The sequence below is a fragment of the Lepidochelys kempii genome, chromosome 6, assembly GCF_965140265.1.
Source record: "Lepidochelys kempii isolate rLepKem1 chromosome 6, rLepKem1.hap2, whole genome shotgun sequence".
NCBI classification, from domain to species: Eukaryota; Metazoa; Chordata; order Testudines; family Cheloniidae; genus Lepidochelys; species Lepidochelys kempii.
In genome coordinates, this window is record NC_133261.1 from 62,005,707 (window position 1) to 62,033,636 (window position 27,930).

At 45.9% G+C, this 27,930-nt stretch overlaps 1 protein-coding gene across 3 annotated transcripts; it reads left to right on the forward strand.

The window, feature by feature from the left end:
- Window positions 1-1,977: 1,977 nt before the first annotated feature.
- SLC39A13 (solute carrier family 39 member 13) lies at window positions 1,978-27,652 on the forward strand. 3 transcript variants are annotated; one of them, XR_012159417.1, is made up of 11 exons: window positions 1,978-2,139; window positions 9,983-10,285; window positions 10,861-10,974; window positions 12,847-12,968; window positions 15,068-15,220; window positions 22,923-23,012; window positions 23,699-23,749; window positions 24,016-24,148; window positions 24,263-24,362; window positions 25,942-26,147; window positions 26,805-27,652. XR_012159417.1 is itself a non-coding variant. In XM_073348312.1 (10 exons), the coding sequence occupies exons 2-10, from the start codon at window positions 10,015-10,017 to the stop codon at window positions 26,015-26,017; spliced, it is 1,110 nt and encodes a 369-aa protein (XP_073204413.1). In that variant the 5' UTR covers window positions 1,978-2,139; window positions 9,983-10,014; the 3' UTR covers window positions 26,018-27,652. The 3 variants fall into 3 exon arrangements, 2 of the variants coding, with proteins under 2 accessions (XP_073204413.1, XP_073204414.1); XM_073348312.1 differs by having other exon boundaries at window positions 25,942-27,652; XM_073348313.1 differs by lacking the exon at window positions 1,978-2,139 and adding an exon at window positions 4,498-5,686 and having other exon boundaries at window positions 25,942-27,652.
- Window positions 27,653-27,930: the final 278 nt, after the last annotated feature.

The window sequence follows — 27,930 nt, forward strand, 5'->3', positions numbered from 1 at the left end:
TTTAGACAAGAGACACAAGCAAAGACAGAGATAGCACACAAGCAAACTGTGAAAAGCGCGTTTTATTAAGTTACATTTTTAAAATATATGCTTAACCCCCCCCCTCCATTGTCCAGGTGCCTCCACCATTTCTGCTCTGTTTCCACAGGGACAGATGCAAGCCAAAAAGTACCCAGCTGGTGTCGCTGTAACTGAAATTTGTAAAGATCTTTCCTGGCCCCACTTTCCTGAATACAGTAAGAATAATAAATTTTAAAAGAACCATCTGCATGGAACTTGTATACATGGGTTTGTATATATCCAGAGCTATAACTAGGCATTTTAGTGCTGAGGGCGAGCAAGCATATTTATGCCCCCTACCTTTTTTTCCATCATTTTTTGCCCCCATGGCTTTGAACCCTGGGCAGATGCCCTGCTCGCTCCACCCTGGTTACAGCCCTGCAACTCTGACACTTGCCTCCTTTGTATCTTGGGCAGATCATATGTTTTGGTGCCTCTGTTTTCCCTTATAGAAGAGAGAGATAATGATACTTACAGAGGATTGATGGGAGGTATAATTCACTGGTGAAGTGAAAGGCGTTATAAGAGTGCAAACTAGAGTAGTTCATCTCTCCAGAATGTGTACATGGGGAAAAAAGGGAAGTTCCCCCATGAACCAGACATCATGAGTTAGGAGCCCTTACAGAAAGCAATATAGCAGTGCTCTGCAATCATGATCTCTAAGGCCAGAGTTTATAGTGTAGTCACTACGGCATTTGGGACCTGTGCAGTAGTATCTATTTTATAAATATTTCAAATATGCCTCTCTGGAACTGAATTCTCCCCACCACTAAAATCAGACTTTAGTGGCTTTCAGACTGAGAATCCATCCTGCCTGCTAACACATGTCCAGCTGAACTGGGATCCACCACTGTAGCTGAACTCCAGCAGGGCCCCTCCTACTCTTGTCAGTAATCTGCCTGTCCCACCCTAGCCCATAGGAGCTGTGCTAAACTGTCTCTTCTGGGAGCTGAGGCATTCGCACCACTCATGTCCAGCAGGCATAAAAACCTCTTCTGATTTTGCCTGATGGATCAGTGTTTTGCTTCCAGGAAAGAAAGTGCAAGTTTTATGGTGAAAGCAATTTCCCTGTCTCCTAATTAATAACCACAGACCAAGGCCCACAGGCTGGGGAGGAGAACAGAGCTTAATTGAATTAAAAGGGGGTCCTAATGACTAGGGTCAAATTAGCCAGCATCACCTTTTCATCCTGGGGAACTGAAATGAAAGAGGATTTTTTATAGCAGGCTCTGGCTCCCACCATACACTCAGCCCTTTTAAAAACATCTCAGATAAAGTATGTTCTTCTTTTCCGCATTTAGTTGTCTGAAGTACAGAAAAGGTTGTTTGTGCGAGGCCTGGGAGCTTCAGTGTAGGCTGCAGTGCCATGTAGGCTCATTATTTATGAGCTGATGGAGGCACTGGGCAGCCAGTTGGTGACATCTGCAAGTGGCCTGTGGCAGAGAATTGAGAGTGGGGTGGGAGGCACTTGGAGATGGGTCAGCCTCAGGGCAGAGAACTCTGACCACCTCCTCCAGCCCTGGGAGTCTCTGAGCGCAGCAGCTCTAAGACAAGACAACAGTGATCAGGGCCGGACAAGGGCAACTTCCCCTGCAGGGGACAGCCATGGGGGCGCCGCTCACGGGGCTCCAGCGGGAAGTCAGGCGGTTTGTTGGGAGTCTCTCCAGCCCCCAGCAGTGTGGCCTCACTTGTGTTAGAACATTCTGCGCCTGCGCGAGTTTTTGCCGTACCGAAATAGCTCTGCGCCGGCGCGATCTGCCCCAGAACTTGCGACCGGAAGTTCACCGGAGTTCCTGTCCCCTATGCGGGTGGGGGGTGTAGCGGGAAGGAAGTGTGCTCGCCTCCGCTGTCCCCCAAGGGAGACGTGACGGGAAGCGTCCGTTGCCCCAGCGCTCCCCGTTGCTGGGAGGCCGGAAGTGTGCGCCGCGGAGCTCTGTCCGGGGGAGCAGTGACTCTGGTTCCGAGAGGGATGGGGCCGACGTGGCTGGTGCTGGGAGGCGGGGCTGAGGGGCCAGCCGGGGAGTCCCGAGCGGCGCCGCGGCTGGATGGCAGGGGCAGCCCGGAGCGCGCCGCCGCACGGTAAGTGGCCGCCCGCGGTGGGGAGCCGGCGGGACGCGGCGCTCCGCCGGGCTCCCCCCGCCCCTGGAGCCCGGGCCGGCGCCGATGCCCAGCGCCCCCACCCAGGGGAGGCGGGTCCCTGCGGCCGGGCCCAGCCGGCAATAGTGATGGTCCTCGCGGAGCCGAGAGACCGAGCTCCCGGGTAGGGACTGTCGGTGCAGCGCGGCCCCCGCGGCTGGGCTGACCGCGCCCGCTCGCTCCTGGCAGCCGCCTGGCACTGGCGGGACTCGCGGGACCTGCCCCGGCCCAGCCCGGGCCGCTGATCTGGTGTCCGGAGCCCCTGAGGGGCAGCGACGGGAGCCTGCTGCAGGAGAAGTTGCTTCCTAAGCCTGACTTGTGCCCAGCCCCAAGGGCTGGTGTCTCCGGCGCTGCGCGCCTGTCCACGGGCCTGCGGAGGTGCCCCTGGGCCGCAGTAACGTTAAACCCGCTTTTACACTCTGCCCAGCGCTTGGCCTCGGATGTCCGGGGGCAGTGAGTTTCACTGGCTAATTGGGTGTTGTGTAAAAATATTTCTTTTTTCCAGTTTTAAATTTGCTGCCCTTGGATTTCATTGGCTGTTATCTTGTTCCCGTGTTACAGGAGAAATGAACAGCACAGCCATACCTGATCTTGCTTCACTGCACCATTCAATATTTTATATGCCTCTTTCAAGAATCCTTTTTACTCATCTCCTTTTTACAGTAATAACTGTCTTTGGCTCTAATAATTTTCATCTTCCATGTCTATTTCTGCTATATCCTTTTGGAGATAGGGTGATGAGAGTGAAACAGTATTACAGGAAATGTATACCACTGATCTATAAATCAGCTCAAATGGCTTAAATCTGGCAAAGTTATAAACAACTGAAAACAGGTCTTAGAGTCAAAGGTATCACACAACTTAATCTATAGTGTGACTACCTTTGTCACATTTAATAATGGAAGTGAGCTGTAGCTCATGAAAGCTCATGCTCAAATAAATTGGTTAGTCTCTAAGGTGCCACAAGTACTCCTTTTCTTTTTGCAAATACAGACTAACACGGCTGTTACTCTGAAACCTAACATTTGCAGGATTTTCAGTACCATACTATCAATCAACTTGTTTGCTTTCTTCACTGCTGTTGTGCATTCACCTAGAGAACTTCATTGCACTGTGTATAGTGACAACACAGCTCTTTTCCCGGAGAGCTTTTATAATTTATAAATTTAATTTATAACCTAGTAAATTGTATGAGTTGATCAAATCATCCTTTCCGATGTGTATTACTTAGATGAAATTCAGTGCTGACAAATTCAGTCATTCATGGTAAGATTGCTATAGATCAGTGGTTCCCAAACTTTAACAACCCGTGAACCCCTTTCACTAAAATGTCAAGTCTTGTGAACCCCGTCCTAAAAATGAATATTTCCAGGGATATTCTCCCTTACCTCAGCATAAATTATAAAAGCAGATCTTGGAAATATAAAATGTGTTTTTATGACATGCTTATTACACACTATTTATTAATTATTATGTATCATTACAGTATTTTTATTACATTATGAAAACAGCAACACTCTTCCAAGATCTCACTTTTGTAGCTTGTATCAGTTTTGATTAAACCTGTTATAAGACAAGGCTCCTATCAGAGGTGCCAGTAGGAAAAAGAGGTGCGGGGGCACTGCTGGAAAAGTGGGGGGCCTGCAGGGGCCACCAGAAAAAAAGGGGAGGGACCTGGGGAGGGTGGTCGTGCTGACGTGGGGGCGGCATGTGACCCTCGTCGCCCCCCAGTACTGGTGCCTCTGGCTTCTATGTTTCATCAAGGAGTATCAGATGTGAAACAGCGTGAAGCCAACTCCGGTATTTAAGAAGCCAAAGAGTTCCTCCTATACAAGCATTCAGGTCTTGAGCAGTCCAGGCAAACAGTGCACATTACAACAAAGCTTAAACTTTTTCTTCATAATAATTTAAAAACAACACTAGCAGTCTATTTAATTTTAAAAACAGCAAAAAATATCCACCTCCCTTTCTATTTCATATAAGGAGTCTTGAAGTTTAAATCGCCTCAGTGTGATAGATATGCTTGCTTTGATATGCTTAGCTCTTGGAACTCCCCAAGGGCTGCTGGCCCCATGCTGCTCGGGGTCCCTATGGACAGCTCTGTCTGCCGTTAGGGAATTTTTTCCTGAGAACCCCCTGTAACATTTTGTGAACCCTCAGGGGTTCACGAACCACAGTTTGGGAACCACTGCTACAGATGTCTCTTCCTTTTAGATAAAAATTGTATCTTCAGGAATGCCATCTAGAGCCTTATGTTCTGAATATATTAGCTAATGTGTTCAAAATCTAGTTATAGTTGATTTTGAACACATTAGCTAATATATTGTAGGGTTTTTTTTTAATATGTGTTAGCTGGTGGAGAAAATCTAGTGGCGAGCTCATGATGATGCCTGTTTATGCTCTAAGATAAATGTTATGAAGGCTCTAAAATACTCTTGCTCCAGGGCCTGAGGCTGATTGCAGGGTTGGGTCAGGAAGAAATCACACCTATCCCTGGGGGGTGAGGTTGATTGCCAAGTTGGTTTGGGAAGACATTTTCCTGTCCTTTGGGGGATGAGGCTTATTGCTAGCCTGGGTGAGGTCAGGAAGAAATACCCCCACCTCAAGCTACTCTATGGTTCAGTTAGGCGTTTTTGTGGGTGGTTTCACCACATTTTCCTCTGAAGATTCCAGTATTGGTTGCAGTTAGAGATGAGATCCTGAATTTGCTGGACCTTGGACTTTTCTGTGTTATATCTTGTGTTCCTAAGCCTGCTACCCTTCTTAGCTGTATGTATGCAGCTTTTAGTTGTGGGTATTGTGATGTTCACATGTATGTATGCTTTGCAGAAGGAGATGCACTCCATAAAGAGAGATGCGGTTCTGAATAGAGCAAGATATTCTTATGTGAGAGATCCTAGGAAAAGGGAGAGTACTGTGAAGTGCTTTGGGCTTCTCAGAAATGGCATGTGGTTTAGAGGTAAACTCCTGAGAGAGAACAAACACTGGGGCAATTAACTGGAAATTGGAGAGCCTGGTAAACCTTGTCAGAAGTGTTGGGGTTTTCAGTAGGAATCCGGAGGTTACTGCAGGGCTGATGGAATGAGGCTTTGGGAGAATTTGCTGGCTGCTGTTTCCATTTCCTCTTTAGTGAAATAACTTTTCTGTTCTGAGCAGTGTTCCACTGTGGCTCCATGAACAGGCAATGGGCTTCCAGGGAAAATAACTATACAAGTTCTTTCCAAGCACATTTAAAGTGTCATCGTGATGGAACGTGGGCTTGTGCCAAAAAGCTGCTAAAGCCGCGTTGTCTGAAAGGGCAGAGCTACTGGCTGTGAGGGGGAGGAGGCAGGCGCAGAGTGAACTCACTGCCACGCACAGACCACTTGAGAGTTGTTTGGAGGTCTGGGATGAACTTTCCAGGTGCATTGCTTGAAAACAGCTTGCAGAAAGAACTAGAAGGCTTCTTCAGCTTCAGCAGGGGACTCCGGCAGTTTCAGGAGCATCTTGTGTAAATATTTGGTTTTATCTCTTCTTCCTTTCTCTGACTTGCAGTAGATTTTTATCTTGGTGTGAATCTGCATTTCTGGTTCTGTTTGCATTTTCATAGAGACTGCTGCAGACTTTGCTTGCTGTATAAGTGCCTGGGGAGGAGGCCAGACTCTAGGCTTGCACACTGGGAGGGGAAATGTGATTCATTTTCATGCTTTGAATTCAACACCCCACCACTGCCAGGAGTGAGTGAATGGCAAAATTTCCACCCCTCTTTTCATCTTTCACTTTCTGTTGTGGCATCTGTTATTCCTGTGCTGGGAATACTTTTAGCTAGTTCAGTCATATGCTCTACAGCTGTGATTGAAAGGGCTAAGCAGAGCTAACCCTCTTCAGTACTTGGATAGGAGACCTCCACAGAACATGTTGGTGTTACAGAGAGTGGTACTTATGATTGTGTAAAGGGCACTTTCTCCTTTAAGGTGGTCCTGACCCCAGTATGATGGGGTGCTGTGCTGTTGGAGCTACTGTCTTTCAAATTAAGTGTTTAAATGAAGCCCTGACCATTTGGGTCTGTTGCATATATTGAATCCATGATCCACTTTTCCACAGGAACAATACAGATCTGCTTTAAATCCCAGTACACCTGGTGCTTTTAAAATTCTGCCCCATTGTCTTGGAGCATCTGAGATCCTCTCTGTCTCTCTAATTGTTTATCTGGCTCCCATTGCTGTGGTAGCTGAGTGCCTATGATAGGGGAAAATCGCAAAACCAGAAATGTGATGTGAACCTGTGACTTTAATGACACCATGATATATCTTCCTCCATTCCCCTGAGCGCTTTGGTCTTAAGGCAGTGTGGGGTTCTGGCTGCCCACTTCGTTGCTTTTAGTGGTATATTTGAGATGACTGTTTAATCTGGCTTTCCCTGTAGGTAATGTGCATTTAGAGACTTCACAGGCATTGTCTGCTCAGAAGTCTATAGCAGTGGGATACAGAATCAAGGAGACTATGGAGCTATGAATAGCAAGCTGTAAAGCAGTGGGACTTGAGGCACTATAAACTGACAAATGCTGGGATTGCTCTAAGCATCTTTCTGGGCATGGAGGTAGATATGGGTCAATTGTTGCGTGCAATCCCTCACTGCTTTGTCATAAATTCCTAACAGCCACCATGTAAGGAGCTTGGAGGAATATGCGGGGGTGCCTGTGCTACCAGAAAAGGGACTTGAGAGCCATGGGCCTCTTCTGACTCACCTGGGAGGATGTATAACTTCCTTCTCTGGTTTTATTAAGAAGAACAAACCCTAAGTCTCAGACAGTTAATTGACATGAGTGGAAGTAAGAGAATCTGGTTCTGCTTCTGTTGTCCCTTAAGCAACTGACATCTCTTCTGGAGAAGCAATTCTAGTCTCCCTAGTCATCTGCCTAGACTTCTTTCTAGAGCAAATCCTGCTAAGAGATCCGCAGTCAGCTGCGATCCATGCTTTGAGCTTTTGGGATTTGCTATTTTCCCCTCATACTCCTGTCTCTAAACAGGATTTTTGTTGTTTAGGCTAAATGGAGCTTCAGGTATCCAATTTATTTGCCATTTGGTCTCGGGCAGATGCGGGACCCTCATTTTGGTGGTTCCAACCCAGTAGGGCCTCCCCTTGTGTGACATGAGCTGTGGTGGCAGCTTCTCTTCCAGCCTGATCTTCTGCTGTGGTTCAAATTGTGACAGTGCACACCCACAGGATAACAACTGTACAGCAGAAGTGGGAATGTAAGGGGTTAGGGCCTATTCCAATGTTCCTCATCCAAGACAACACAAACTTTGATGAAAGCAGTTGTTTTGTTAGGATTGTTCTTTGCCTTAGCTTAGGCCCTTCTGCTTAGTACTGGGGCCAGCCCAGAGCTCTGCTACTTGGGGTCTGCCCAGCATGGCTACTCTCTTGGTATAGGAAGCTATTATTTTCCAAGCTCTCACCCTGCCACTAAGGACACCAGTTTCCATTAGCATAGAATCAGACTGGAAAAGGTGCTGAACACTCTGGCAGTTTATAACAGGAAATACTGTAAATGCAGACTCCCTTGCAGTTGGTTTAGTAGAGAGAAGATTGTGCTCTATACTTCCCCTAACCTCTAGCTATTTCTGCCCTAATGTGTATGAAACCTTCAGCCCACTATGTACTCATGCAATGGGAGGATGCATAGTCAGATACTAGATGGTTAAGGGTTTCAGAGTAACAGCCATGTTAGTCTGTATTCGCAAAAAGAAAAGGAGGACTTGTGGCACCTTAGAGACTAACCAATTTATTTGAGCATAAGCTTTCGTCGGATGCATACTGTGGAAACTGCAGAAGACATTATATACACAGAGACCATGAAACAATACCTCCTCCCACCCCACTCTCCTGCTGGTAATAGCTTATCTAAAGTGATCACTCTCCTTACAATAAGAAAAGAAGTACTTGTGGCACCTTAGAGACTAACCAATTTATTTGAGCATGAGCTTTCGTGAGCTACAGCTCACTTCATTGGATGCATGCCGTGGAAACTGCATCAGACTTTCCTTACAATGTGTATGATAATCAAGTTGGGCCATTTCCAGCACAAATCCAGGTTTTCTCACCCTCCGCCCCCCCCCCAAACTCACTCTCCTGCTGGTAATAGCCCATCCAAAGTGACCACTCTCTTTACAATGTGTATGATAATCAAGGTGGGCCATTTCCAGCACAAATCCAGGTTTTCTCACCCCCCCCCCTCCAAAAACCACACACACAAACTCACTCTCCTGCTGGTAATAGCTTATCCAAAGTGACCACTCTCCCTACATAAAGCTTTCAGAACTCTCCCCTTTTTGGGAGGGTTCTCCAGGCCCCTTAGTTTTACAGTTGTTGTGCAGGGCTGTTGCTGAGAGAGACCTAGACTGTGTAAAGGAAGCCAGATGGCATGGAAGCGTCCCAGATGCATTCCATTGACAACAGGAGGTTTGCATCTACGCAACTGGGGTGGGAACCACATCTGACACAACTTCCTCTCTCTGTAGTCCTGTCATTAACACTTACCCCAAGCATTAGCCAGTGTCTGATCGCTGGGATGACTGTGAAGACCTGACAATTTGTCTGTCCTCAGGATACTAAGCAGAGTTTGTGGATTTTAGATGTGTTGTTTATAATCCTTTGATTCTGCTGGAGATAGTTGTGTTGCATAAATCTCCTCATTGTGATTGCTGAGGGCACTGACTGGAATTCCATCACCCATCACATGGCAAAGTGCTGGCATTTATGCCTGTAACAAGTGAACAATCTAATCTCTAATCTGATTCCCAGTGACACTCCTTGTCAGGGAGAACAGGGATTTTCAGAGTATTTATGAGATAGTTGGAAGGAGAACTTCTCCCTGAAAATTAATACGGTTCTCAGTCTCAAGAGGTTTGCTATCTGGAGATCAGCTATGATCAGAGAAGTTTTCATCCAACTGGCAGGCAGTTTGTTCTTGGAGCAGGACTTTGATCCAGCAGGACGTGAAGCCTTTTGGTCCCTCTCATTATAGCTACTGCGGCCCAGATGTACTAAAATTACTCCCCTTTAAAAGGTGAACTGCAGATAATTTTAAGAAAAGTGCCTCAACTGAGGGGTCTGAGAGCTTTTCTAGACCAGAAAAACTTGCTCCAGTACATTGATGTGCAGACCCCTAAAGTAGACACACTGCTTCAGTGCCACTTATTGCACTAATCTTCTAGCATGTCTCCATTGGGGATTTGCATTTGTGTAGTAACACTGATAGTGCAGTATGCCAGCCCTGCCCCCAAGTATAGAGAGAGCCTCTGCTCCAGTATATCCCTAAAATCACCTCATTACCTTTTTATCTTTATAGCTCCATTATACAAGGGCCTTGTTGGAGCCCACCTGGGACAGTGTATCCTATAGGGAGGAAACTTTGTCTAGGGGTGCAGTTTGAGCAGCAGAGACTCTGGAGAAACCAAGTGCTAAGGGGAGGTGCAGGAGGTTGGACTCCTTCCCATGGCAGGCGGAGACTGAGGGACCAAACAGGCATTTTCACATGTCAAATGATAGAGGATGTCCCTGTCCTCCAGTCAACTGCTCAAATCCGAGAAACTGAAACTAAGAAGAAACAGGAAGAGAAAAATATGGGTTCCCTGTGCAAAGGGGAATATATTTGGGAACCAAGCTACCCAGGAAGGGAATTGAAAGACAGAGGATATATGAGTTTGAGGCCATGATCCCCTCCAGAAGGGGACACAGACTCTGAGGGTTGAGCTAGGGGCCTTGCACTTTCTCTCAGAACTCAGCTTTTCCTCCTTCCTTTCAGAGATTGGCCAGCCAGGCTGAAGCTGCTCAGCGATGACAGGGCAAAGGTTTCTGCTTCATGGGACGCTTGCCTTGTTTCTGCTCAGCGTCCCCTGTGAAGCCCAGGAGCTCCCAGTGGGCAAGGCCACCACTGGTCCCAGTCCTCTGTGTGAGAAAGAGGCCGAGTCCTGGGGAACTTTGTTCAGTGGGGAACGACTGGATGCTTGGATCTTTTCTCTGATTGGCTCAGTTATGGTGGGGCTGAGTGGAGTCTTCCCCCTGCTGGTAGTTCCCCTTGAGACAGGAGCTGCCCTGCAATCAGAAGGTAAATCTTCTTTCTGGCTTTTTATTTCTGATGCCAGTCGTCTTCTCCCTCCCTCCCCCACAATAGGCAGTGACTGAATGGGGCAATGTTTGTATGCCTAACCCAGGAGCTGGGATCTTCCTGGTGCCCTGAAATGCAGGCACAGTCCACTCCTGTTATAAGATGGGTGACTTGTGCCATTCCTAAAAATGGGGCAAGTAGTCCCCTAGCTGAGTGTGGGGTTCTGGGACTTCAGGTGTAGAGCTCATACAAGGAGCATCCTCTAACTTGCATCCTGGGGTGGGGGGATGCTCACATCCTCCTCCACTTCCCTGGAGTACAGACTCCCGTCACCCAGGCCCCTTGAATGTACAGTTCATGCTCTGAGCCTCACTGCCAGGACACAGAGTTCTGAGGCACAACACCACCCACAGCTCGCTCAGGGCGATGAAGTGCCCTGGGGTCTGTGTCACACACAGTTCATTTCCCTCCTCGTGTTCCCTGGTAGTTCAAGCTGCAAGGCCTCCTGATTTGGGTGTCTCTCACAACTTGTCAGGAGTGGTCTGGGCTGTGATTGGCATTTGTTTGTTTTTCAGTGGGATCCAATCGTTTGAAGCAGCTGTTGAGTTTTGCAATTGGTGGGCTTCTGGGGAACGTATTTCTGCACCTCCTCCCTGAGGCTTGGGCCTACACCTGCAGCGCCACTGCAGGTAATACCTGGCGCTGTACTAATGCCCTGAGCACCAGAGCCAGCCCCAGGCACTGGCTGCTATGCTTTCTTGTGAATCTGCACCATGCTGCTTTTCTTAATGTTCCATCTCTCTGTGTAGGTGCCTGATGGGCTCTAGGGAACCTTTGCCTTTCTCCTGGTGCTGCTCCTGGAGCCGCTGTGAATCACTCCCCCTCCATTCCCTACCTTGGTACAACAGAGCCCAAATCTGCTGACCTCCTAGGCTGTGCCTGAGGAGAAGTGGTAGAAATTGACAATCCCTAGAGTTCTTGGGTGGGGAGGAAAGCAAGGTGCAGCTGGCAGAGTTCCAACTCTGCCAGAAAACTGAGCACCACGGCTGGGATGGCCCTGGTCTGCCCTGGGATAAAGCTTGGGACACAACTAGCATAGCCTCCTTCCGGTAGCTGTTTTCTAAAGGGCCCATGGAGACAAGTAATAAATTAGGTTTGCACATGGGCACACTAATGTCATGAGAAGCGGAGTGATGCTGAACCCTATAGGCCAGGGATCGGCAACCTTTGGCATGTAGCCCACCAGGGCCGGCCCTGTTTGTTTACTTGCTGTGCCTGCAGGTTCAGCTGATCGCGGCTCCCACTGGCAACAGTTCGCCATTTCAGGCCAATGGAGGCTGCGGGAAGCGGCGGCCAGCACACCCCTTGGCCCACGCCACTTCCTGCAGCACCTGTTGGCCTGGAGTGGCGAACCGTGGCCAGTGGGAGCTGCAATTGGCCGAACGTGCAGACGTGGCAGGTAAACAAATCAGCCCGGCCCGCTAGGGGGCTTACCCTGGTGGGCCATGTGCCAAAGGTTTCTGATCCCTGCTATAGGCGGTAGCTGCTCAGTAAGAAGAGAAACTTTTCCTGACTCTTCTGGGAACAGTGCTGCAGCGGGCCAGATTTTTGTCATCTCCCACCAAGGGCTGGATTCCCACTGATCTCTGCCTAAGGAATTGTGGAATCCATTCCTTCCTGAGAATGTAGGAGATAGAGGAACAGCCTGGATTTCTCATAATCTGCTATGTGGCACTTAAGTGGTAGAAATTCAGAATTCCTCTGCAAGGCTCTGTTTCTCCCCTGGTCCTTTCCACCTTCACTGCACAGGCAGGATCAGCAGAGCCCGGTGCCTTGGGCCCCCAGTGACTGCACTGTCTCTGCTGCAGCTTATTCACTTCTCTTGTTAGTCTTTTCTCTTGTCTTGAGCTTCCAGGTTTGCATGCCCCGCCTGGGTCACATTTCTAATGCTTTTGCCTGTCCTGTTCCTGGAGCAGTCTTTGCACCTGCAGTCAGGCCAAACAGATAAGGATCTGACAATCTCAGCCCTCATTGAAAGGAACATGTTGTAGCCTTGGGCTAATAACTTCCCCAGGTGTGGTGTGATGGGGAAGATCGGTATTTGGCTCAGCTTCCCAAAGCACAACCTTCATGTCTGTACGTGCTACTCACACAGGCTCAGATGCAGGATTTGTGCTGATACAAGCATCTTTGTAGCCTCCGGTAAGAGATTTCTGCCTTGCCCACCTTTACACAGTAATTTATGGAAGGGAGGCTTAGGAGCTGGGCTTAGAAGGCTCCTGAGAGTACTCAGGAGACATGATAGCCTCCATTGCTGGAGTATTGGAGATGTGAAGCCTAGTTTCTCCCTTGCCCTAGGTTGGATCAAGGATGAGTAGATGAAGCAAATGGGGTTTTCTGCAGGGTCTGTCTGTTCTGTGCTTCTCATAGGACTAAAGGAAATGCTTTCTGCCCTATATTCTTGTCTCAAGTCCCTCAGTCACAAGCTGCATTGTACTGGGGATGAGGCTTGTCATTCAGGAACTCCAACAATGCAAACAGAGATCTCTTTTGCTTTCTAGGAGGTGGGCAGAGCTTGCAGCAGCAGCAGCTTCTTGGCCTCTGGGTGATCATTGGCTTCCTGACCTTCCTGGTACTGGAGAAGATGTTCCTAGAGAGTGAGAAGCAAGAATGGCCCAGCACGGTGAGTGGGTGATGAAAGGGGAAAAGTTTCCATACAAATACTGCACTGTAACAGGGTACACACTGCTCCCCTCTGGATTCAGCCCCTTGGTCCCTCTCCTCCGTGAATCAGGGACACTCCAGTCTGGTGGAACATCCGTCGTCTTTATTCATGATCAGTTTCCCACCACCAGTTTCCAACTATATACAGGCTTTACAACTGCTTGGCCTAGCACAGGCCTGGACAGCAACAGACTTGAAGGCTCCTACTTCCTCTGAGCCTGGCCTCCCTCTCTTAGTTTCTGCCCCCACTTTCTCTCATTTCCTTCCAGCCTTATAGCTCCTGCTAATGAGGCTGGCAAGTGTGGTCAGTTACCAGGCAAATCCATTCTCCCTGATTGGAGCTGGAGTGGCAGGAGCTGATTAAGGGCTTCTCCAGCAGTACCCTGACACATGCACTAAACCCTATTACTCTCCCCTCCTGGTAGGCTCCTCAGGGGAACCTGGAGCTGTGATTTAACTCAAAGCGTGGTTTGGGAGGCCAGCAGTGCTGGGTGGAGACATGTGACTGGGCACTTGCTCCATTCTTCTGGAGTTGGGAAAGGAGACCTTTCATCTCCAAGCTAAGGTTTTGCCCTGTGGGTTTGGCAGGCATTTCTTGCCCCTGGGTTTTGGATTTTTTAAATTAAATCAGATTTATTTTTAAAAGGAAAAAATAAATCTGTTTAAAAAGAAATCTGAATGATATGTTAAGGCTTAAACTTATTATAGTTTCTTTAAAATATTTTAAATAAATATGCTGAATCCAAGAGTATATATCAAAAACTTTTTGAGTTAAAAGCTGCTTTTTTCTATAAAGAAAGAATCGGGGAAAACATATAACGTTTGAGGTCAAGCTTTATAAATATGGCACAACAGTAGTAAATAAGAAATATGTTCACCATTTTCTAATATATTAATTATGTACAATGAATAAGAATCTGAAAATATTATGTTACTACACACATTTATTTAAGCTAATATACCCTCGTAGCGAGCAAAAAAAATCTAGTGTAAAGGCTCTATTTAGTTGTAAATCACCATGTTTTAATGGTTATGTCAACCAATGAAAATGCACCTTTCTTTAGAAAATAACTGAAGTACAAATGGAAACATTGATTAAAACAGATTATTTAAATTGAGGCTTTCCTCTTGGTGACTGATTTAAATCCACCATGGTGAGAAGAAGAGGTTCCCTGGGGTAGTGGGAATTATCCTCACCACCACTCTGGGCCCTTTGACTATGGGATTGGGCTGGTCACAATGGACGGGTCTTGTGATTGGCTTCTTTATGTGACATAGTGGATGAGGCAGGAGTCACCTAGCAACAAAGGGACAAATGGTCATTCACAAAGGGATGAGAGGTCAGCTCCAAAACTATGCAAATGGAGCATAAAGTGGCAAGCCCTTGGCAATCTACAGACTTTCTGGGCGGCATCTGAACTGTGCTGGGCTTTTGTTAGTCCCATCCTTCTAAGTAAGAGAAAATGAGACCACGCACTGAAAAGAGTTTGCAAAGAACAGCTAAATGTGACCCGTAAACCTAAGTGAGTGTGTGGAGCTGATACACCTATCCTGTCTCCTAACTTTCTCCTTATTATGTGGTACTGTGGGGTCTGATGTCCCCCATTCCACGATATACAGCCTTGTTATAGAGTCCCATTATATTCTTTACACTGAGGACCAAATGTTGTTATTTTGATCCCTGGTCCAGTGCACTTTAGCAAACTTCACTGCTCCTGAAGAATTTATATTGGGTTTAGAGTGTTTCTAGCCCCAGCAGAGAGATTTGACATTAAAATAATGTCTTTCAGATTCCTTTCTTGCTTCCACAAGTGCATGTCAATTTTTAGCTCAGCTACTTAAATATATGAATCCCATTTCATAAACTTGAATAAAGCCACCCAGAAATCTATTCCATTTCTGAAGGCTGTGGTTACTAGATTTGAGGCCAAAAACACATTCTGTTTGGGCTTTAGGGAGGGAAGGATTAAGGATAAAGGGAGACTTTCTAGGCCCCTCTTCTAGTCACACTCACTGTTGGAGGTTAGAAGTGGTAACAGTTGTTTCTCTCTGATTCAGGGCAATAATTCCACAGCACCTTCCAGAGGGACTCCAAATGGAAACAGCTTCTCCCTGCAGAAAGTAGCAGGCAAAGTCCAAAGAGCAAAGACAAACATGGCTCAGTGTAATGGCTCCTCTCTCTCATCTCGCCCACCGGACCGAAGAATCAAGGTACATGATCAGCAAGCTGAACCCAGAGTGCAGAAGGAGGGAGTGCAGTGTCCTACACCGGCTCCCAGGTGAAATTGCCGTTATGCGTTGAGGAGGGAGAAGTTTGAAATTCAGCCAGAGTAGTGCAGGGCTTCTGCATTGAGGGTGGCTGAAAACCTGGTCTGGTATATTGTGGACAGAGCCATTCACAGAAAAATGTTGAAAGTTTAAGAGTGAATTGTTTAATTTAACCATATCTGAAACATCCAGGAGCAGACTGTACAACTCTTTCTAAAAATTCCGTACACAGTTACATCAGGGATGGAAAAGGGAAACTCTCAAAAGTCAGGAAAAGTCAGTTCCTTTGTCTTCACAACGATAACGCTCCTTGTGCATATGTTACCCCAGTGCTATCTTCAGTGAACTCATCAGACTGTCTCAAATAATAGTCTGAGAGCATGGGTTTTTTTGACTATCCTCTCATTATTTTCATTCTTTCATACCTGTGTTATTTTTAGTTTCTTTATTGACATACACTTTTTATGTGCTGATTTCTTTTTTCTTAACATCTGTACTGTAATAATTTAGCAATTTGGGGACTGAGGCAATTAACTACACAGCTAACTTAGCTTAGTGACTTTTGATGGTTTACGTATGAAAGAAAATTTTCACTCTTTTATTATTTGTGTTACATACACATCTATAGACTCCAGTCAAGGATCAGGACCCCATTGTGCTAGACACTGTACAAACAGTAAAAGAGCATATCTGCCTCAGAGCTTACAGTTTAAGTTTTTAAGGCAACATGCAACAAATGTTTGACTAACTTTAGAGAAGGAAGTGAGAGGGTAACCATAAGATGTGGTTACATGGGCTGGCTAGTTCACAACTTAATTACACTCAGTTAAAAGCTTCTTATAAACTCTTCCCTTTCCTCTTTTAATTCTGTTTCCTTTTATTTTAAATCTCTGCTTTTGTCTATTTCTTAATTTATTTTGCTGCTCTTTGTTATCCTTTAATATGTAGGATGCTATGTAAATCTAGTTTACTAAGTACTTTTCATGTTCGTGACTTTCACATGCTCTGGTGTGTGCACAGGTTGGAAGATACTACTTCAGTGTGTCTAAAGGTGAAGAAAAATTGTATGATGATGTGCCAATATTTTAAAGGAAATGGGATGACCCGGATATCTACAGGTTGATTAGCTTGGTATCAATCCCATGCAAAATCATAGAAAGGCTGATGTGAAACATAATCAGTAAAAACTTAAAAGATGGTAGCATAGTTAGTACCAGCCAACTTGGTTTTATGGAAACTAGGTCTTGTCAGCAAAACTTGATGTAATGTTTGATTATATCACAAGTTTTATTTATAAAAGTAACTGTGTCGATATAGTGTTCTTCTGTAAGGTATTTGACTAGTCCCAAATGGCATTCTGATAAAATTAGCAATATACAAAATTAATGTAGCCCATATTATATGGATTAAAACAGTTTAACTGATTGATCATAAAACGTAATTGTAAATGGGGAATTATCATCCAGTGGAAGTACAGTCCATCAGGGATCTATTCTCAGCTCATTGTTTAATATTTGTATCAATTATCTGAAAGAAAACATAAAATCATTGCTAGTAAATTTGCAGATGACACAAATTGGTGGAGCGGTAAATAATTATGAGGATAATTTAGTTATACAGATCAACCTGCATCACTAAGTAAGGTGGGCTTATTTGAACAGCCAAATGCAAGGTCGTACATCTAGGAACAAAGAGTGAGGGGTCACACTTAATAGATGGGGGACTGTATTATAGAAAGCAGTACTCAAGGGCCATGGTAGATAATAAATTAAAAATTAGCTTCTGTTGTGGTGCTGTTAAGAGGGTGAACACAGTCCTTGGATCTATAAGCGGGGGAATATCTAGTAGGAATAGGGAGGTGGTATTACCTCTGTATACAGCATTAGTGAGACCATAACTGAAATACTGTGTCCAGTTCTGGTGCCCAGACTTCAAAAAGAAGACTGAAAAATTGGACAGGGTTCATAAAAGAGCTACAGGAATTATATGAGATCTGAAAAATATGTCTTACAGTGAGAGACTAAAGACATTTAATCTCAGAGGAGGTTAATAGATTACTTGATCATGATCTGTCAGTACCTACATGATGAAGAGATTTCTGTTAGTGGATGGCTTTTTAATCTAGCCAAATGAGGCATAACGCAATCTGATGCTTGGAAACTAAAACTAGACAATTTAGGATTAGAAATAAGGCATAATTTTTAATGAGGTTAATTAACCATTGGAACAACTTACTTAAGGATGAGGTAGATTCTCTACCACTTGCAGTCTTTAAATCAAGACTGGATGTCTTTCTAAAAGATATTCTATAGCTCAAACATAAAGTGTGGGTTTGACACACAAATTATCAGGAAAGATTCTTTGTCATGTGTTACAGATGAGATGGTCGTAATAGTCCCTTCTGGCCTTAAAATCTGTGTGTATTGGTTTTGAGAGAGTCTGTGGTCATATTATGAAAGTCCTTGTTGTAGTAATGAGTATGCATAAGGGGGCAGTTAATGCTATATGTGCAACCTTAATTGTGGTGTTTCCTGACTTCTAAATCATATGATTTTAATGTTCTCCTTGTGAGACTTTTTTGTATGGAGTTCCTGTGGTGGTTTTATACGAGTTGTTTTTTGAAGAAAATACTGGCCAAAATGGGGAAAGTACCATAAAAGGGAGATTTGACTCTTCAGGACTCCAAAGCTCTGTAGGCCACAACAAATTGGCAGTAATGCATTTAAATCAGAACTGTAACACTTTATCTAACCACTGCCTATACAACCTCTTCCACCTTAGAAGCTATGTAGATGGGGAAGGTCCTTTACCCTGGCCAAGAGTATAACATGCACAGGAGGGGAACCCTAAGATGTGCAGGATGCCTTCCTCAATAGCTTTGCTCATGAAAAAGTCTTAGGAACACATCCCTCCTCTCCTTATCAGGCCCAGGGGCTGCTACTGATCTGCAGCAATATGTTCCAGTGCCTAGGTACAAGAGAACTACCATGAGCTGATAGTCTTTCTCCAGCTGCGCTCTTCATGAGCTTAGAGAATATCCTGTGGTGCAGTCTCCGGACGTAAGTGTCACAGGCTCATAACTGTCAAATCAAAACAAAGTTTCTTCAGAAAACCCTGGCTTCACTTCTCTTCAATGACAGTTTTCACCCGAGCCATTGACAAGAAAAAGTGGCCATGTTTTAATCATGGGAAGTGGATTTGTTTTCTCTGTTCGTATTTGCTGAGAAAGTGTTGTGTTTTTTTGTTTTCTTTTGTTTTGCTTAAACTTAAATGAATAATTACCACTCCCCTTTGGGCAAAGCCCAATCCTGGAAAATATTGGCTTGAAAAGGAGAAAAAACTTCAGACAGTTATCCATGACTGAAAATGGGATGAGAACAGAAAGTGATTTGCATTCATGATTCTCGAGACACTGCTGCATCCACCTGTTACAGTAATGCACATATGGAACTTGCTTTTGCCTGTTGGCTTTTTCTTTTTTTACACTCTCTTCTTGGCATCTGTGATTTTTCCTCTCTCTCCCACCCCCCCGCGCAGATTTTTCTAGTCTGTGTTTCTATTTTCTTTCCCAGGTAGTTCGTGGGGGTTGATTCTGCTTTTCTCCCATAATTACTTTTATTTTCTTGTTATGTTTGGTTACAGTTAACATGCAAAAACAATCCGTTTTAACCCTGTTTTCACATGCTCATCATTTTCTAAAACATTCATCTTCTGAGCTAAAATTTTTCCAGGCTTGATCTCTGCCCAAATAGGTGTTTCGGGGTTTTTTTTTTTTTTTTTTTATAAGTTTGAGCAAAATCACTTCAGCTAGCTTTGAAATTTGTGTGTTCCACTTTTACTGAAAATTCAACAGCAGAACTTTTAAACCTGGCTGGTAATTAGGCCTCATTATTAACTTCCTACCCCTTATTCTCACACTTAGTTCATATATGTACTGCTCAAAGTTCTGAATATTTGAAAAGACATACTGAGCATGAGTAGTAGAAAATGTCTCTAAATAATTTTTACTTGGAGAAACAAACTTCCTCGTTGCAGAAAACACTACCCGAGAACAGGTGACACTAACCACTTGCTCCCCCCATGGAAGTCTTCCCAGTCGCACACATGTTGAGGCTTGAAAAGCCCTGGGAAATATCCAAACCACCACCTGCAAATCAGATATGTGCCCATCTTGGTTGATGAGAGTCAAAGAACAGTAACTTTGCCCAATGCTAGCAGAAATGTCTGCTCAATGTCTCTTTCAGAGAAGTAAATGTGCCAGTCCTTTTGACAAGCAAAGTTGTTTGCTTGATCCTCAAAAAGCCAGCACTAAATGCAGAAAACCACTTGACCTCCCGTTCCTAGCAAAATTGTTCAAACCAAAAATAACTGCCGAACTCCAGCGTGTGACATCTGTGAATATCCTTGATGTTTCACAACCAGACTTCAGATCAGGACACAGTACAGACACTCCTCGTAGCACTGATGGGCAACCTCTTAGCAAAGGAGAGAGGTCATATCTCAGTGTTCATACTGCTTGTTATCTCTAACATTCAACACAGTTGACCATAAGTTACTGTTGACCTGCTTATATGATACAGCTGAAGTAGATAGCCCACCTCTACAGGACCCAGACAGTGGTGATAGGAATCTGTTCCTCTTCTCAAAAGAGTCTTCACCTACAGATTTCTTCAGGGATCTATCTTGTTCCCTCTCTTCTTAAATATGTACATAAGCTCACTTGGAGAGGTAGTGAGACACCATGGGTAGACTGCTAACTAACAGTACTCAGCTACATATCTAATATTCTACACACACAGCCAGTGCTATCACAGGGGTGTCCCAAGGGCAACAGGAGAGCAGCAGATTGAAATTCAATCCAGGGAGACTGAAGTGAAGCTGGTCAATAGGGGCAATGTTCTGAAGAATTAACTGGGTCACTGGCTTTTCCTTTCATCAAAGGCATCTTCACCCCATTCCTGTCAAGGTGGCATAAAGCCTCAGGGATTTGCTTGATTCATCAGTAACGCTGGATGTACAAGTAACTTCAGCTCTATGATATAACCACATTTGCTCCAACCCCTCAGACAGAGACAAACACCTACAAGATCTCTATCAAGTGTTCTTAGAACTACAGTACCCACCTGCTGAAGTGAAGAAACGGATTGACAGAGCCAGAAGAGTACACAGAAGTTACCTACTACAGGACAGGCCCAACAAAGAAAATAACAGAATGCCACTAGCCATCACCTTCAGCCCCCAACTAAAACCTGTCCAACGCATCATCAAGGATCTACAACCTATCCTGAAGGACGACCCATCACTCTCACAGATCTTGGGAGGCAGGCCAGTCCTTGCTTACAGACAGCCCCCCAACATGAAGCAAATACTCACCAGCAACCACACACCACACAACAGAACCACAAACCCAGGAACCTATCCTTGCAACAAAGCCCGTTACCAACTGTATCCACATATCTATTCAGGGGACACCATCATAGGGCCTAATCACATCAGCCACACTATCAGAGGCTCGTTCACCTGCACATCTACCAATGCGATATATGCCATCATGTGCCAGCAATGCCCCTCTGCCATGTACATTGGTCAAACTGGATAGTCTCTACATAAAAGAATAAATGGACACAAATCAGACGTCAAGAATTAGAACATTCAAACAACAGTCGGAGAACACTTCAATCTCTTTGGTCACTCGATTTATGGACCTAAAAATGGCAATTCTTCAACAAAAAAACTTCAAAAACAGACTCCAAGAGACTGCTGAATTGGAATTAATTGGCAAACTGGATACAATTAACTTAGGCTTGAATAAAGACTGGGAGTGGATGTGTCATTACACAAAGTAAAACTATTTCCCCATGTTTATTCCCCCCCTCCCCCCACCCCCCCATTTCTCAAACATTCTTGTCAACTGCTGGAAATGGCCCACCTTGATTGTCACTACAAAAGGTTTTTTTCCCCCCGCTCTCCTGCTGGTAATAGCTCACCTTACCTGATCACTCTCATTATAGTGTGTATGGTAACACCCATTGTTTCATGTTCTCTGTGTTTATAAATCTCCCTACTGTATTTTCCACTGAATGTATCCAGTGAAGTGAGCTGTAGCTCACAAAAGCTTATGCTCAAATAAATTTGTCCGTCTCTAAGGTGGCACAAGTCCTCCTTTTCTTTTTTCAGTGACCATAAATGCCTCATGCCTTCTTCAGCTTGTTAGAAGACATTGCCTTTTCCTTGGGCAAGGATTTGGACGCAGCAATCCACATAGTGATCAGTCTCCTCCAAAGTGTATTACCATTAACTCTGTGTCTGGTCTTGAAGGCAGAAGTAATGCAGAGGCCCTGTTTTATGCATAATTTAGCTGTCAGACTCAACAGGCTGGGCCACCATCACCTCATGCTCCTGTCCTTCTTCTAACTCTTAATCTGCCTCCATTGCCAATTCAAGGCCTTGGTCCTGATCTTCAAAGCCAGCAATGGATCAGATCCCATCTACACCAGTGACTGCATCTCCATCCATGACCCACCAAGGCAACCGTACTCCTTTAGGATTATACAACTCAAAGTACATGAGAGCAAGAGATAGTGCTCAGTCAAGTGGGTTCAGCTATGGAATGAGCTTCCAAAAGATTTAGACTAATCTAGAGCCTGATCACCTTCGCGCATGCCTTTCCTGTGATAACGTTTTCCCACTAGCGAGATTGAGATGCCTTAAGTGGTTTCCTAGAACCACAAAAGCGCAGAAGACTCCATGAAGTCCACTAGAGACATTGCTATGTAAATCGAATTAATTTGTGCAGAACTTAAATACTATAGTGGTGGGCACTATAGAAAACCCTAAAAAAGAGATGGAGACAAGCCAGTGTGGGGGCAGCAGGTGGGCACTTGCTTGTAGTTGTTCAGAAGTGTTTATCAGTATATGTCAATAGGCGGCAGCCAACCTTAAAGTAGGTCCATCAGAATTGAAATTGACTTCTTTAGGGGCTGTTAGCACTTTCCTTTGATTGGTTTCTTGTTCTTTAAGAAAAAAATCTGCAAAATTCTTGTTTTTAATGTTTTTAATATTTAATGCAATAGTTAAAGTTTTTAAGCCACAAAAAGTAAATTTCAGCTTCCACCAGCAGCATTAGCTCTGCTGCTTTGTACCTCCCATGTCTTGCATGGGAGACATTTGACAAGTTGTATATTAAACTATGCAATTGACTAGAAAACAGACTCTATTTATATTAGAACCCAGTCACTTATGCAAATTTGTGGGCACCATCTGAAATCTGTTGTTGCTTTACAATTGGATTTATTCCTCCAGACTGCCTTCCTGCTCTTCCCTTTCTCTAGTAAGCTTCTTTCTCTTCTTTCTTCTCTCCCTGTCTTTAGAGCTCTTTCTAGGCTTGTACCTCTCTTCCCCTTCCCCACTAAACTGGAATTCTCAACCCTAAGGCTCCCTCTGTCTGCACTAAAGCTGAATGTGGCAATACAGTGTCCTGTCTGAAGCACAGACATGGGGTTTAAGCCATTGACCAGCCCTGCCCCACCATGATTCACCTGCTCTTAGAGTAGGTAATTGCTCGTTGGCTGTACCTGATGCTTCCCCCTACCCTGAACCTCATCAAATTCCCTCACTCATGAATGCCTCTGACTTCCCTCTGCAGATCAGTGGATACCTTAACCTGTTGGCCAATACCATTGATAACTTCACACATGGCCTGGCGGTGGCAGCCAGCTTCCTGGTTAGCAGAAAGGTAAGGTTTGTGCTGCACCCACCTGCCAAACTGGAGATCAGGGGGAACCCTTCTCTCAGCTGTAGTGTGTGCCTGCCTGCCAAGTAAAGGACTTGGGGATCCCTTCCCCAAGGGGTAGCTGCCAAGATAGTGTTGTGCTGGAGAAAACAACAGGGAGCAGCCCTGCTTGGGACATAACTTTTCTGGCTCTAATGTTTCAGATCTGGGAGACCCTTGGCCCTGCACTAGGCATGCATGGGCCAGGTAGTTATCTCATATGTCTCTATAGCAGGGGTTGGCAACCTTTCAGAAGTGGTGTGTCGAGTCTTCATTTATTCACTCGAATTTAAGGTTTCGCGTGCCAGTACTACATTTTAATGTTTTTAGAAGGTCTCTTTCTATAAGTCTGTAATATATAACTAAATTATTGTTGTATGTAAATAAGGTTTTTAAAATGTTTAAGAAGCTTCATTTAAAATGCAGAGCCCTCGGACCCGTGGCCAGGACCCGGGCAGTGTGAGAGCCACTGAAAATCCGCTCGCGTGCTGCCTTTGGCACACGTGCCATAGGTTGCCTACCCCTGCTCTATAGTGAGCACTTTACACAGGGCAGCCAGAGTCCATTCACTCCAGGGGTGGGAGGGCTGTAGTCTCTGCATCACTGAGCTTTGAGACCATTTCCTAATAGACTTTTCCCATCTTCTGCAGGTTGGGCTCCTAACCACTATGGCAATCCTACTGCACGAAATCCCACATGAGGTGAGAAGGGTCTGCAGCCTGCTGCCAGGGCAGCTGGGAAGTTAGGACCTGGTCTGAAGCAGAACAGCAGTGCTCTGTGTGCAGGAAGAGGGCTGGCGGGGTTACCTCTGCTCTGCATCATTCTTCCCTTTCCTTGGAGGATCTGCTCCCTGCCGAGTGTTGGTGTTCACCCATCATGTTCCTAGTCGTGCTATCTCCTTTGTTAATGCTGGTCTCTGTGTTCAGGAGAGTTAGGATCGATAACCACTGACTCTGATTTCCCATAGGTAGGAGATTTCGCCATCCTGCTCCGGGCTGGGTTTGACCGCTGGAGTGCAGCCAAGATGCAGCTTTCCACAGCTCTGGGGGGAATTCTAGGAACCTGCTTCGCAATCTGTTCTCAGTCGCCTAAAGGGACAGGTAAGGCTCACTGGGGCTGCATTGAGGAATGTGTCTGCTTGTGTGCCTACTTTCCTCTGTCTGTTCTCCTGTATCCCTTCTCATTACTAATGGTGATTTTCACTGCATGTGCAGGGGAAACCATAGCTTGGATTCTGCCATTCACCTCCGGGGGATTCCTGTACATTGCCTTGGTAAACGTTGTGCCTGACCTCCTAGAGGAGAAGAATCCCTGGTAAGTGGCTCCATCGTGGTTATTAGTATGCTGGTATGGCATTTCTGCTGTGGTGGTGGGAGAGAACATGGTGGTAAAGCCTCTGTTCCTGGGAGCAGGTGAGCACTTTCTCCCCAAATCCCGTGAGAGGTGAGATGGTATCTAGCAGAGTCTGCTATGCTGTGCCAGGTACTCAGGCTTCGGCCAAAAGCTATCTCTAATATAATGTGCTGGCTCCTGAGCATGTTAGATAGAACAGATTCAGTCTAGGCTGTTTAGCCAAGCGCCTGACCTAACGCTGTCCTCAGGGTATCTACTCCTTCCCCCATCCCTAATTCGGTGCTTTGCTGAATTGACATGGGGGGGTATAAAACAAGCAATCAATGCCAATTTGATACTGAATACTGATGGAATTCATCTGTTGACATGAATGCATTCAGCTCCCAGCAAAGCCAGTGTCACTTCCAATTATTTTTTAACCCTCTGATCTTTGAGAGTTTGCCACTTCAGGGATCTAGGGACCATTCTCTTTCAGAGGATTAGCAGGTTATTGTGACTTAAGATTTCTCAGTCACGTTCCATTATGATGGATTTTTAATTCTTCCCATTGCACTCTGCTCCCTAGAGTTATTAATTTCCCAACATTTGTTTTCCCAAAATATAGTCTTTTGTGCTGCTGCTGTTCGGTGACAAACCCCAAATCTCCATTCACTACTGTCATTCGTAGTACCCATCTTCCATAGAATGATCACTATATCCTTACCGCTTCGAGTAGCCAGCCTTGTCTCCTGTTAGAGTGGTTTCTCAGACCTCTCTCTGCCACACAGAAGGAAGTGTTGTGAATATCTTTCCTACTCCTGGAGGTGGCTCCCTTGCCCATGTGCATGTCCTCACTCAGACAACAGCCCCGGTCCGTGACCATTCTAGAGGGACAGAGTGCATAAGACAGTGGGGGTCAAACTTTTTTTTGCCTGAGGGCCACATTGGGGTTCTGAAACTGAATGGAGGGCCGGGTAGGGAAGGATGTGCCTCGCCAAACAGCCTGGTCCCCTCCCACTTCCTGCCCCCGCCTGCCCCCTTAGAACCCCCGACCCATCCAACCCCCCTGCTCCTTGTCCCATGACCGCCCCCTCCCGGAACCTTCCCGCCCCTAATTGCTTCCCCTGGGACCCACCCCCTATCCAACCCCCCCTGACTGCCCCAACCCCTATCCACACCCCTGCCCCCAGACAGGCTCCCCGGGACTCCCGTGCCTAACCAACCACCCTCTGACCCAACCCTCTCCCCGCCCCCTTACCATGCCTCTCAGAGCACCAGGACTGGCAGCCGTGCCGCCTGGTCAGAGCCAGCCACACTGCTGTGCTGCCTGCCAGGAGCTCGCAGCCCAGCCGCCCACAGCGCTAGCAGCATGGTGAGCTGAGGCTGCGGGGGAGGGGCCACAGCAGGGAATGGGCCGGGAGCTCAAGGGCCGGGCAGGATGGTCCCATGGGCCACAGTTTGCCCATCTCTGGCATATGAGATTGGACTCCTGAGTCCCTGTACTTGTGCAGATTGGGACTGGTTCCTGGCCCATTCTGACTCTCTCTCGTTTCTTCCCCAGGAACTCCCTGCAGCAGGTCCTTCTCCTGTGCACAGGCATTACAGTCATGGTGCTGCTCTCACTCACTACAGAATGACCTCCACTCAGACGACCTCATGCTGCCTCCCAGAGCTGCATTGACTTTGAGCTGTTACAAAGCAATAAGGAACACTAATGTAACTTCCTGTGTGTGCGCTTGTGGGTCCAGCTGCTAGTGAGAGAGGCAGGTGAGAAAAAGAGGGAGTCATTGGGGATGCTGGACTCCGTTCCCTGGCTCTTCTATCCCTGCTCTGTTAAAATCCCACAAACCAGGGCTTCCAATGTTGGTGTTTTATGGAGTGAAAGCTTTTGACGAGCAGAAATGAACCGAGAACCTGTTCCAAGAACAGACTGTGTCTCACCCTGGAGTAAGAACAAGTGTTGGAACTGCACATCTTAAGCTGCTGAGTGAATAGGACAAGATCCCTTTATCTGGCAAAGAAGGATTTACCTGCTAGTCCAGGCCCAGAGAGAAAACAATTCTCCAAAGCAGCAGCAAACCACCAACATTCCCCAGTGCAGCCTACCTAGCAGGAGCAAAGGTACTATCAAAACCACATAGTTAGATAGACGTGAGAAGGCCCCTTCCCACTCAGCCCTCATTTATCAGTAGAAAAAAGGGAAGGTGTCAGCCTGGACAGTCTGCCTCTCTGAGTTCCTCTGCCTTAGCTTTGAAATCAGGCCTAATACTTGAGGCAGGTTGGAACAGGAGGTTATATAGCTTAGCCTGAAAGCTTCTGCCTTTAACCTTAACTCCTCTGTTTAGAGAACCTATCCCCTCCCCTGTTCAATCAGCCTAGGTGCATATTTGAGAAATGGTCAGCAAATGTTTCCTGTCATCCCAGGTCATCAACTCACCTGTATCTGGGGGAAACCTGCTCAGTCACTGCCCCCCTCCTAAGGCCTCTCATCAGCAGGTGGAGAGTGAGCAGGGCTTGGACTCCGGCCGCCACCAGAGGAGGAATGGAGGAGAGAGAAAACGCTGACTGTATATAGAGAAAGGGCAGAGTAGAGAAGAAAACATCATGCGTGTGTGAAAGAGATGGCGAGGGGCAGTGTTTCTCAAGGACCAGTCCATGAGATCTCCCTGACACAGTTTAGGAAGGCAGCAAGCCAGTCCCTGGTAACAAAAAGGTTGAGAAACACTGGAAAGGGGAACCTGCTGGTGAGAAGGATGAAAAGTGAGTCTGAAATTACTGTGGCTGCAAAGCTGGGAGAAGGAATCTGAGTGTGACTGTGCCCTTGAGTTTAAGTCATGTGGTGTCTGGGATCCCATTTGATGGCAGTTTAACCGACTAGTAAAACTAAACCTAAAAATTCTTGGTTTTGGCTGACGGGGATTACCAACTCTGACAACCCCACCTCCTCTGGAATGTCAGAACTCCCTAAACATATGCACAATTGCTTAGGCCTTACCTATAGAAGAAAATTGTACCGATTTGAATTAAATCTGTTTAGAACCAATGTAGTTAATTTAATGCTACCTCCTTGTGTGAGGCACAAAATAAGAGTCCACAACAAGGTGTTCTGAATCCTTCCTATTCCATCAGACATCACATAGGATACAAATAAGCTCTGCCATTAACCAGGGGTTGCATCAGTTTAACTAAATCTGGCTCTAAATTGCTTTTGTTAAATAAATACAGCTTTCTTGTGTAGCTAGGGCCTTTTTGAAAAAGGCTGGCTCCCGCTGCTGTTCAGGACATTTAGAGCTCCAGTGAGTGGCCAGGTTGCTTAGGCAGTAACAAGCCAGAAGCGCGGCCTAGAGCAGGTTGTCCTCATTTCCTTTAGAGCTCTGAAAATTTTGACTATTTCCATGTGATAGCCTGAGAGCTTCTGCTTGCAACATTCTCTGCAGAAGGGCCAGTGACTAAAATCCCTGCAGCTTTCCTTACCTGTCCCTACATTACCAGCTAGACCTGTTGGAGCCATGAGGGAGGCTGTTTCAGTACAATGCTCTGTTTCCCCTGG

Excerpts from the sequence above, each read along its gene's own strand:
- SLC39A13 (XM_073348312.1), top strand. The coding sequence starts at position 10,015 with ATGACAGGGCAAAGGTTTCTGCTTCATGGGACGCTTGCCTTGTTTCTG. Across the intron at positions 15,221-22,922 it reads CACCGGACCGAAGAATCAAG|ATCAGTGGATACCTTAACCT; the intron begins GTACATGATCAG and ends TTCCCTCTGCAG. Across the intron at positions 23,750-24,015 it reads TGCACGAAATCCCACATGAG|GTAGGAGATTTCGCCATCCT; the intron begins GTGAGAAGGGTC and ends GATTTCCCATAG.